The 11,564-nt window shown below is 40.5% G+C and overlaps 1 protein-coding gene across 1 annotated transcript; it reads right to left on the minus strand.

Moving 5' to 3' along the window:
• Positions 1-4,012: 4,012 nt before the first annotated feature.
• On the minus strand, positions 4,013-11,251 carry TMEM254 (transmembrane protein 254). Its single transcript, XM_005152704.3, has 4 exons — positions 11,097-11,251; positions 9,029-9,132; positions 7,776-7,835; positions 4,013-5,568 (listed from the first exon to the last, which is right to left on the minus strand). The coding sequence occupies exons 1-4, from the start codon at positions 11,202-11,204 to the stop codon at positions 5,448-5,450; spliced, it is 393 nt and encodes a 130-aa protein (XP_005152761.2). The 5' UTR covers positions 11,205-11,251; the 3' UTR covers positions 4,013-5,447.
• Positions 11,252-11,564: the final 313 nt, after the last annotated feature.

An 11,564-nucleotide genomic window follows, 5' to 3' on the forward strand; every position in this document is an offset into this window, starting at 1 on the left:
AGGTTGTCAGGGACACAGAACAACTTCTTCCAAGAACTGACACAAACAAGGTGTATCTTTAATTGAACAAAATCTCTTGCTGCATTGATTTCTTGATCTCTTCAGACAGGTCCTGTTAGCTCTGGATTAACATCTAAAGCTCTGCCAGTACATGTTTACATGGTATCAGGAGAAGTTCATCTCCCCTTGCAGGTGGCATGTCCTCACAAGTAGCACTTTGCCATCTAGCCTAATACTTGTGGAAGATTTAGAAACGTGTGATCCTCCTTCCCATCCCAAAATGCAGTAAATGCTTTTCACACATTACATTGAACTTTTCGTAGATCCAGGCCTGGACAAGTGGTTTAGTGGTTGGAAAAGGCAACTGCAAGGCACTGGGTTGGGCTGTAATTCCTGCCAGTCATTTATTTGCTGTCCTTTGTTCTTCTGTCAGCTTCTTGGTTCTCCTGTCACCTTCTTCCCTGTTTGTTTAACTGTAACCAGTCTACCATGTATAGGTTATTGCAGTTTGCAGAGTTTCTATTACAACCCTTTGCTTTCATGTGCCCCCAACTTTTTCCTTCATCTCAATGGAGGGATAATTCTGAATGTCATACCCTGCAGAGCTGCTGAATTTCCCATTGTAAAAAAACACTTTATTTATATTAAATGATATAGCAGCAAAAAATGGTGGCTGTGGTTGGAAAGCATTCTAATGAAATATGAGTGTTTTCAAGTACTTCAGTAGTGAACATATATAACAACAGGGTCCTTAAGCCTAAGCAGCTCATCTCTCTGAAGAAAGGAAGAGTCCTTAATAGGCAGAGCCAGATCAACCACACCTGAGCCCATCCACACAAAGGGTGTGAGGGGCTCACCCTCTCTTTAGAAGGGAAGGTTATGTTGGTGAGGGGATTTGGCTGTGCTGCTGTGTTGTCTGTAAAACTCTTCTAAATGCAGGTACTATTATTTACTTTTAAATGTTTTATGCTTCTGGAATTTGTGGGGGAGGGTCATGTTTGTGTCTAATTCTGTTTGCTTGGATGTTTTGGTTTTGTTTTCTTTAGTAAGAAGTCCTTTAGGAGGACATTTTAACTTGTGTGGTTTCTGAACTTGGTAAATTGGAGTCCCTGTCTATTCCCCCAAGGTGTCATGGAAGAGGTTTTATTTTGGGAAAACAGTTTGGGAAAAAAAGGTGCCACAAATACAGTGGTGTTTCTTATACCTCTCTTTCTTTCTCCATCCTAGCGATGCATGTGCTGTAGTTATATATGGAATTTCAGAGGCCTTGTAAGGTCTAGTGTAGTGTGTGGTTGTGCCGTATTACTGCTTCTCTGGCAAGTGTTAGTAAAGGAAATGTCAAGGGTTTTTTGTGTTGGTTTCTTTTGCTTTGAACAACCTATGGCAACCTCTTGAGCTGTTCATGTAGCCCTTGCAGACAGGCACTAGCCTGAGTAAACTCATTGCTGACAAGACAAACTGAATGGATGGTTTGCTGGCCACAAGCCAGAAGGTTTAAGTCCTCACTAGGCCAAGTCCAAAGGCAGGACCAGTTGACTCCTCTTGTGTTTAGGAATATCTAGGTCAGCATAAAAGAGAGGCAAAGCAAGGCATTGTGAGTCTGAGAGAGGTTTTTCACTGCTCCCTTGCGAAAAATGAGCTACAGCCCTTAAGGCTTTAGAAATGGTGCTTGGAAACAGATGGGAGACAACTCATTGCCTCTGTTCGGACTCAGCAAGGCTTCTGAGCTTTTGCTTTGTTTCATGACCCAGGCTCTCATCAGCAGAGCTTGATTTAAGCAGTGATTTGTCAAACATGCTCATCTGGATTCCTCACCGTACTTTAGAAGTACATTACACTCATTTCTACATATTCCCATTTATTATGAAATGATACGTGAAAGGGTTTTTTGCATTTTCTCCTGCAACAAAGTTACAAAGCAATCATCATAAAAGCACTGTTGTAAGAGATGTGGTTATTTGTGACTTGTAGGAAATTCTTTCTTTTGAACACCAATGAAGGTCAAATAATGACTTACTTTTGCTTAGAAAAAAACAGGCACCGTTGTTTTAAATTGTCTTGGCATCTACTTTACTTTATTAGCGTAAAGCATACTCAGCTTTGCACACTGGCTTTCATAGCAAGTTGGTTTTTTTCTTGTTTTCAATTAGGAATGGATAGCTAATAAGGATTTCTCTTTACAACTGTCCACACCCTAGGGAGCAGAAATATCCACCCTGGAAAACCTTTCTGAATGTCAGCTTAGCTTTCTTTGTGATTTGCCACCTTATTTAGTGTTCTTTAATAGTAAAAGCCCTTCTGTAAGACTGACTTGGTTTTCCTTTTGGTGGGAAGCAGTATTTTGAAGCATTTTTGCAAGTGTTTTCTTTTGTCAGGCTGGGAGGGTTGGGTGGGATGTGGAAGATGGTTTGACACTTAGCTTTTTTGCTGCTAAGAGAATGTAAGTGTATGCTTTGGTTGCTCTGCCCTTTTGTTGTGGAAAGAGGATTTTTACTGCAGTGGAAAGAATTGCTCTATGTGATGAAGAGTAATCCCTTATTGTTGCTATTAGGGTAGCCTGGAGAAATGGTTGTCTGGTGTAGCCAGTACTGTTTCTGAAGAGCCTGTTGCTAGCCGTAAATGAATGTATGTCTCTATGAGCTTAGTGAGTTGCAGACCTGGATTCAGGTTCCTTTTGCTTCTGCTGGTTCCTTTTTTAACTAGTAATTTTGCAAAGTATTATGGTATGTTTATCTTGCTGTGATGTCAGGGACACTTAAATATTCAGAAATGGTATCTCAATATTATTTTGAATCTTGTCATTCTGTGGGTTTCTAACAAGTGTTGCTTATCCCATGCTTCTCAGATTTTGACTTGGGGATCTCATGGACTTCAAAACCTGTAGAAAATGGGCATCTGAGCTGCTTGCAGTTCTGAGACAGGCTGAGAGTAAATACTTGTTAATCAAGTGGAGAAACTTAACTGCTGCAAAGCAAGAGTAGGGAAGAGAAAACGTTTGATGGTAGCTGAGTACAATGTAGTTACATTTCTAAAACATTTGGTAAGCAAAGCCCAACCACCTCCAGAGAGCTGCTGACATCTGTCAAGGCAAAAAAACCCCAACAAGCAAAAAATGAAACACCACAAAACAAACCCACCCCCCCAAAAAAAACCCAAAAACCAAAACCCCCCAAAAATAAAAAAACACACACCCAAAACCCACAACCAAACAAAACACCGTAAACATTTCAAAAAAACTCTGCTGATGATTCCAGTCTGTTATAAATGTTACAAATGGACCACTTTTTTCTTTTGTAGCTTCCCTGTGGAAGCTTTTACCATTGCCTCTCTAAAAGGAAGCTTTTCTAGTTGAGTCTAAGAGTAAGCAGTTAATTTCTCAGAGCTGTGATTTATCTCTAGCCATTCCAGAGCTCAGTCTAGGAAGGGCTGTGAAAGCTGTGATGGTGAGTGTGACAAGCACTTGGAGTGCAGACTGGGGGTGGGAGGGGAAGCTAGTGTAGTTCTGACCTTATCTATGGCTTTATTGATGGAAAGTGAATAGTGGGAAACAAAACCAGACAAAAGTACCTAGGAGGGAGAAAAGTATCCTGCCACTCTTCCTAATTCTTTAACGAGCCTTGGTGTTATTGTTACACCTTTTCCTCTGTACAGGAACACTACCATGAGAATGCTGAATCAAAGTTATTCCTTTAATCCCTTCCCATTCTGAAGTTAATGCTCATTTAGCATTCCATTAGAATTCATCTTGAGCCACAAGGTATTATATCTACACGTTTTAGTGCCATGGAGGTTTTTGTGGCGTTTGTGGTGTTGGGTTTTTTATTAGAAAGAAGTCACATCAATACCTTGCCCTGTTAGAAATGCTAGATTTCTGCAGCACTTTAGAAAGCATACATAACAGTCAGCTGATCCTATATCTTCCAAGTGTGAATACTGCAATGAGTATGAAGATGATGCCTAGACATTTTGTACAGACATTTATTTCCAGAACAAATTAAAGAAAAACAACTTAATTTTTTTTTAATCTTTATTCCAGAGTCATAGATTAAGATAAAAGATTAGACAGCAAAACCGTTTGGGCTCTTGACATTTCTATTGGATTTCTAGCCACTAAACATGAGTTTCTACTTCTCTACAAAATGTAGACAAACCACCACTTTAAACCATTCAGTTCTTCATACCTTTAGTTCTGACGGAAAAGCAAAAACCTTGTGTACCTGTGCTTGAATAAGACTTCTCACTCCGAATTATTAAAGTCTGTAGGTACTGCATAAGGCAGAAGTTTATTTGTTACTGCCTTGTGGAACTCTTTGTTAAAGAAAGAACAAACTTTTTTCTTTCCCCTTCTTCCAGAACACTAGCAGCACAGATGGCAAGCTAAAACTTCTCCCCACACCATAGTTAATATTTAAATAGTTATTACTTTAAAAAGTGCTAAAACAAGACAGGCTAAATTCTTGTTCAGATATTCAAAGACTGTATGATAAAAGGCTCACTATGCATACAGAAGTACTCTGAGGGGGCCTTAAGATGGTCACTCAACCACAGATTTCAGGACATCAGCATCATGAGCAGTGGTGTATGTTTACTCACTACTTTTAATTTCATCCACAGATATAAAATATAAATTTTCATCTAGGTTTTGGGAATGCCAATGTATTTTCTCTCTTTCTTGGATAATAAATTATTTTTTGAACAAGCTGCCCTCAAAGCTACAAGATTATTATTTTATGTTGTACTAACTCAAAGATTAAAATCGTCATTCAAAAGATGAGGTCATGCTGCATGAAATTTAAGGCACATGTATTAAACCACACTGAAGTGCATTACATGTTCAAGCTCATCACTGCACCTCAACCAGAACTGAGATTTGGTCTTTTTAATGTGCCTGCAGCAATACAGTAGTCTGTCTTTTGTGGAAAAAAATAACTACACAAAACAAAGTACAAATACCAGGGTCTAACAGCAACAACAAAAGCCACTAAGAGGTCCTGTAGAGAAAATATATGTAAATTTAAACCCTATCACAAAACAAGTGCAAGTTCCCTTGTGGCTGTAAATACTCTCCCTGATGTAGAAGAAAACTTCTCCACATGAAAAGGTAATTTATCAATTATTACTACCAGTTGTCAGGAACTTTTCTATGATAATCAGATTATAATCTATGTCAAAAACTGCAAAGGAGCAACTTTTGGCTTCTTGCATGCTAAGTGGAATTAACCTCCGGCATTGCCAAGACTGAAGGGCTGAATTTTTACTGAAGTATCCACAGGGCCCTGTGAATTATAATCATCTTCTTTAGTAAGAAGAGAGTTACTTGGGTAAAACGGCACTGCATCATGTTACAGGAATGTATTTTAGTTAATTACAGCACCTAGATATGTAATCAAAGGTATTCTCTGAAAAATGAGGATGAAGAACAAAAGAAGTGACTTCTTTCACTGCTTCTAGTACTGCTTCTTGGCTGCAGGCTTGTAAGACACCAGAAGACCGAAGGAAGCATACCCGAACAAAAGTGTCTGAAGAAACCAATGAAATTGAACTGCTGGGTCAGTGATTCCTTTAGATCTGTAAGATTAATAAAAGCACAAAATGTGTCAAAAAACTTACAGTCTTGTAGATTATACTGTGATGCTTACAAAGTAAGGTTAGCTATTTCTACCCATCCTTTATACAGCAGACTCGATTAGAACACTTGAACCTAGCATCACTAATTTCTATCTGCTGAGACTTACTCCATGCAGTAACTAAACATAAAAGTTCTTGTGACTTTAGTGAATTTTAAGCTGTCTTTCAGAGATTTCATGCATACAGTTTCTTCAGTAGTATACATATTGCAGTTTCAGTCTATGCTATTTGAAATTACTTATCCTAGAAGTTTATGTACAAGGAAACAAGAAATTAGAGTATCTTAATATTAATCTTAATGCACAAGTCTGTATATCACTTTTTGCTGAACAGTCACTGAACGTAGACTGCATGCTAGCAGGGCAATGAGGCCAGACAATTACTTTGTGATGCAGGACAGAGAAGCACTGTTAGCTGAATCTGTGGCTAGAAAAATAGACAGATAAGAGGCTGAAGGCACCTGACCTGACTTATGAAACAGAGACCTTCCTATATTGGTTAATACATTACAGAGGATTTCACTTTTTCCTCCATTGCTGAGAAATACTACTGAATTTTAGAGAAAAGCATGGGTATAAGCATGATAGCAAAACCAACGCATTTTACATGTCCAGCAAACTACTGTGAAGTAAAACTGCTCCAACGCATTAGTTTACAAAGGAGCTCCCTCTACTGACCTTTGCTAGAAAAGTTCAGCTGTCAGTTAATCCCTAGCCTGTACATGCACAGTGACTGTGTAGCAAGTGTTGACAAACACATTTCTTAATTTTTTTATTAATAATCACAGCTGCAGCGTTTCCAAATGTTTGCTTCATATATCTGCTTATATGAAGCAAGCTTATCTGAATAGACCATATGCAGAAATACAGGCCAACAGCCAATGACAGTACTACTATTGATTAATGAATTTCTTCTTCCTCCCTAGTTCTTCCTCATGCCTCTTTTGTGATGTTTGTATGTAGACATCACTTTCGTATCAGTAAAAAGCATACAGTGTTTGTCACTCATAGTAAAGTACGACAGTTCAGTAATCTACAAAAATATGCTTGAGGAGATTATGATGGGCAGGCAATCTGCTTTCTCTTATGGACTTTAACACTACTCTCTAAAACTTCATTACTTGATTCCAATTCACCTATTCGGTACATTCACTGGTAATCAAAATTCCCTCATATTTAATCACCTTAAGCATACATACCTACCTATCTGCAGAATCAGAACTAAAATTTTAACTTTAAAGAATGAAAATTTTAACTTAAAAGCTACATAATTTAAAACTGAAGCTTGGTAAAAAAACTTATTACTAACTCCCATTCTGAAGGCATAAAATGTTCATCCATATTCTGTTATCTTGAGAACCACCTGACACAGCTTTCCATGGAACAAAATCCCTTTTCCTCCAAGAGATGTTACCTGAGAAATCTGTGACAGACAGCTGTGAACTTGACTAAATGAAGTGGAAAGACATCATTTTTACAATGGCAAACAGATGGGCCAACTACTCTGTAATGTATGAAAACCAACACCTAGGTTCTTCTGAACTGTTACAAACAAAACTCAAGTGAACAGAAGGACAGGCTACCTTTCCAACTAATTTGTTATCCTAAGATGAGACTTAGTTTGCCTTATTTTTATAGTATGATTAGTCAAGATCTTTTATCCCACAAAGCTGTGGATACAAGCAGATCTTACTTAGTCCCAAACGAAATGTCCAATTGTATTCTCACAATATAGATGCAATCATTTCAGCATGTAATTAGCTATCTCAAAATTCTGATGAGGTAAAATATGATGAAATTGTAACACTTTAAGTTACCAGACTATTTCTACACCATCTACTGTTCCCTCTGCTTCGTAAGGCACCATGTTATCCAGCAATTTGTTCAGAGGCAGACAGACAAACTCTGGCAAACCCTGCTGCTGCCAGTTCTGCAAGTTGCCATCCCTGGCTTTTCTGCCACCACATCGGCAGAATTTGCAGTAACCTCTTGTGGAGGTTGTCTGCCACTGCAGCAAGGATTTTATCAATACCCTCTGCAATAATAACACTGCTGAGAATCGCCCAAATCAATCTGTAGCTTATGTCATTTGTATCAGAAATCCTTCTCAGAGAACTTATGTTGGCATTAGGGGAGGGAACAACTTACTGGCAGATCTTAACACCGTAGAAGGCTTCCACTACATGAATCAACCAGGATACCCAGAACCTAATAAAAAGAAAATAGGTTTTGATTTGTTGAAAATTAGGGAGAAGACTGTTGTATCCAAGATGCATTATGCAGACACTGTAAAGCTGGAAGCATAGAAATAACATCTAATTTTCAGCCAGAAAATGAGGTGTGTTTCTTATCTTAGAGAAAAAAACCCAAACGTGTACTCTTAAAAGAAACTGAAGTCCACTGAGAAAATGAGAGGAACTGTATCTATCTCATGCCATGTGCCTCAGCCTACCATTTCAAGATTCCACTGCATGTTTACAGAAGTTTCAGCATTCAGTTTAAGCCAAAAAGCTGAATGCACAGTGAAAGCTGTACAGGTTAATCTTAGTTAAGCATACAAATCTATCCTTTTACTTAACACAAGTACTTTTAGTGATCCTAATGAATTACTGAACGTTTTAGAGATTTAGTTCTATGAGAACTACTGTGTATATAGATTCAGCATATACAATATCTTGACCAAATTTAATATACAAATTTTCACATAGCAGCCTTTTTTTTTTGCATCAGTTAGGATCGATGTAATACCTTGCTAAAGCAAAAATAAAGGCTTATTTTCTAAATGATGCATGGTAAAACAAACAAGACTATTGCTGTCTTCCTGTCTTTATAGGAGGTCAGCAAGTGAGAAACCTGGTTACAAGGAAACGTTTTCCAGCTCTTTTGTTAATTAAAATAACAAAACCTAAGTTATGTAACAGAGCAAAATTTAGCACTATATAGTTTCTTCATCAATTATTTTTCATGTGGGCAGGATCAGGATAAGTGAATAGCAGGGTAGAAAATGTTCTGTATGTGAAGCTGGAAAAAGAAGACTCCTAGAGAAAGAATTAAGACTACTTAAGTTACAGTTTGACAAAAGAACCTCTTTTAGGGGGTGTTACAAGTTTACATATGGACTAATAACTGGCTCCAAAAGCAGTACTTTTTTTCCCCCCTCTCTCATTATAACACAAATGTTAAATGCTAAGTTGAATTTTTAAACTTTCATACTGGTCTTAGCCTGCCTAGTCTGCTGTGTCCTTATACCCCATACCCTTAGTTGTAATGAGCTTCAAAGGAGAGCTCTTTAAATCTAATTAAAAAGTGGGTTATAGGAAAGCTTGTTAACACTAAGCAGAAGATTCAGAAAGAGGCAACAGGAGAGATGCAGAGTAATCATACAATCTAATATTACTTACCCATAGCATACCCACTTGTGGTGGTTTTCCACTAAATAATTAAGGAAGGTACCAAACACTCCCAAATAACTATAAGGTATAGTCGAAGGAAAAAGTGACACCCACTTAAAAAAAAAGAGAGAAAAAATAAAGAGGTTACTTCAAGGCAGAACTACTGTCAACTTAACTTTCAAATTAGCTTTCTTCTTTTGTGCAGTCCCCCCAGTGTCTGTCGAACATGGCTTAGAATTCATCTATTAACAGTTGAACTTTTATTCCATTAACCCTGGCCATGACCCATATTCTTCAACAACAGGACCACTAGCCTTCTAAAGCACACTTACTTAATAAGATTCAACCTATGAAATCTTTTTTCCTGACACAGAAGATGCCAAGGTGAAAAGTTTAAGGTTGCTATCTGTGTACCAAGAGTGCATCTGTACATTAAGTGGCTTTTAAGTTAAGCTCATTACCTACTGCACACAGAAGCAGCAAAAAATACATTGTCTCTGTCCTGAGGAAGTTAATGTGAGGCAACTAACCTGAAGAATTCAAACAGTGGCTAGCCTGAGAAGAAGGAATAACTATCTATGTCTGATGGATCAGTCTGTCTTCTTTTATCCATTAAACAAAAAGCATGGTTTTGAAATGGGCACAGACGATAATTAAGTGCAAAGCCGAAGACGGAAGGTGCAGGTATCTTGCCTGCAGTGCTCAGAACTGTCTACCTTTATTTTAACAAGCTGTGGAGGAGAAGCAGGGAGCCAGTGAGCTGTGCACTTCAGAGACCTTTAGGGATGTAAGGTAAATACTAAACTAGGCCATAGTTCACACTGGCTTATCTTTCCTGTGGTATCAATGCCGCAGTTTCTAACTATATGTAAATTTGGCTATGCCAAGGATGTGGCAAGATGATGGATTTAAACACAGAATCTGCTTAAAGCTCACTCTGTTCCCTGAAATGGTACAAAAGTTGTTTTGTGAGCTGTGTGGCCTGACCTGGCAATCATTTTTTCAGTGGCAGCCATTATGTTTAGAAAGTCCATGTAAACAGAACAAAAACTACAGCATGTGCAAGTCATAATATAGACTTGTCTGATATATCAGAACTGCCATTAATCTCTGCATTCCAATAATTTGACCTATTTTAGCTTAAGTCTGTTTTTACAAATTAAACCAACATGGTGACTGAACTAGTCTGTTTTCCAACACCACTACCAGTTAATATAGTCCATAACTAAAGCCATCACTTGTGAATGCACCTTGTTTATTAGTATCATAGAATGGTTTGGGTTGGAAAGGACCTTAATGACCATCCAGTTCCAACCTCCTTCCCCACAGGCATGGACACCTTCCACTAGACCAGGTTGCTCAAAGCCCCGTCCAACCTGGCCTGAACACTGCCAGTTTGTGGACAACCCTGTGCCAATGTCTCACCACCCTCATAGTACAGAGCTTCCTAATGTCTAATCTAAATCTCCATTGTCGGATGAAAGCCATTCCTCCTTGCCCTGTCACTACAGTCACTGTAAAGAGTCCTTCTCCAGATTTCCTGTAGGCTGTTCTAGGTACCAGAAGGCTGCTCTAATCCATGGCTGTCCTAGAATTTCATTGCTCCACGATGTAGTTTCAATTTTGTGCATGCTGAAGTCTCTTTCACAGGCTACCTGCAATACAAAACCTCACAAGCTGTAGCACCCAGGATGCTCTATGCCACAGCCTTCCTTCGCCTCAGAATTCAGGCAGTTTATCTTTCCTTTGAAACAGCTTTATGGATTTGTTCAGCTACCTCGGGAGCTGACCTGGCCAAAGCAACATTTCCAGTTTCCTTTTAATCCCGGTTTACTTCAGCAAGCGGCGTTCCCATGGTTGTCGGGACTACTAAGGAAACCTGTTCCACAATCCCTGCAGCTTCGGAGCTGCCTGCGAGCCCCACTGAGCTGCTACGGTAGCGGCAAACCCCCGGGGATGCCCATCCGGTCCCTGAGCTCCGCAGCCGCAGCTCCGAGGGCGCCGGGGAGCTGCTACAGGCCTGCACGTCTGCCCCGGGCCCCGCCGCTCCGCCCCGCGCCCACCCGCCGCTCCTTACTCCGAGGACGACCATGCCGAAGGCGATGGCGATCATCCAGATGAGCCGGGAGCGCTGGAAGTGGCAGCTGCCATCTCGGAGCCGCTCTGCGCCGCTGACCCCCGCCATGCTGCCGATGCCGCTGCCTGCCGCCGCTCTGAGCACTGAGCCCCGCCGCCGCCGCTAAGGCCACCGGGCGGGGGGCGGGGCAGGAGGTGGGGACGCCCCGTCGGTGACAGGCGGGCGATGCCACTAACCGTGGGGGGGGGTGTGGGTTTGTTCACACCTGGGCGTGGGGGGAGCGCGGTGCTGTGGGGTTATGGCCCGTGAGAAGCCGGTGAAAGCCGGGCCCCGGCTGCGCCCGAGGAGTGCGGAGGGGGCTTCATGGTGCAACCTGTGCCCGGCAGCGGTGTGAGCCAGCAGGGTGACCCCAGGGACGGAGGCCATTAGCAGGGGCAGCAGAGCCGCGTCACTTCCTGGTCAGCCTGC

Source organism: Melopsittacus undulatus, chromosome 8 (assembly GCF_012275295.1).
Source record: "Melopsittacus undulatus isolate bMelUnd1 chromosome 8, bMelUnd1.mat.Z, whole genome shotgun sequence".
NCBI classification, from domain to species: domain Eukaryota; kingdom Metazoa; phylum Chordata; class Aves; order Psittaciformes; family Psittaculidae; genus Melopsittacus; species Melopsittacus undulatus.

Coding starts and splice junctions, on each gene's coding strand:
- TMEM254 (XM_005152704.3), bottom strand. CDS start 11,204: ATGGCGGGGGTCAGCGGCGCAGAGCGGCTCCGAGATGGCAGCTGCCAC. Junction 7,836..9,028: donor CACAAGTGGGTATGCTATGG/GTAAGTAATATT, acceptor TCTTTTTATTAG/GTTCTGGGTATCCTGGTTGA. Junction 5,569..7,775: donor TACGGTGTTAAGATCTGCCA/GTAAGTTGTTCC, acceptor TTAATCTTACAG/ATCTAAAGGAATCACTGACC.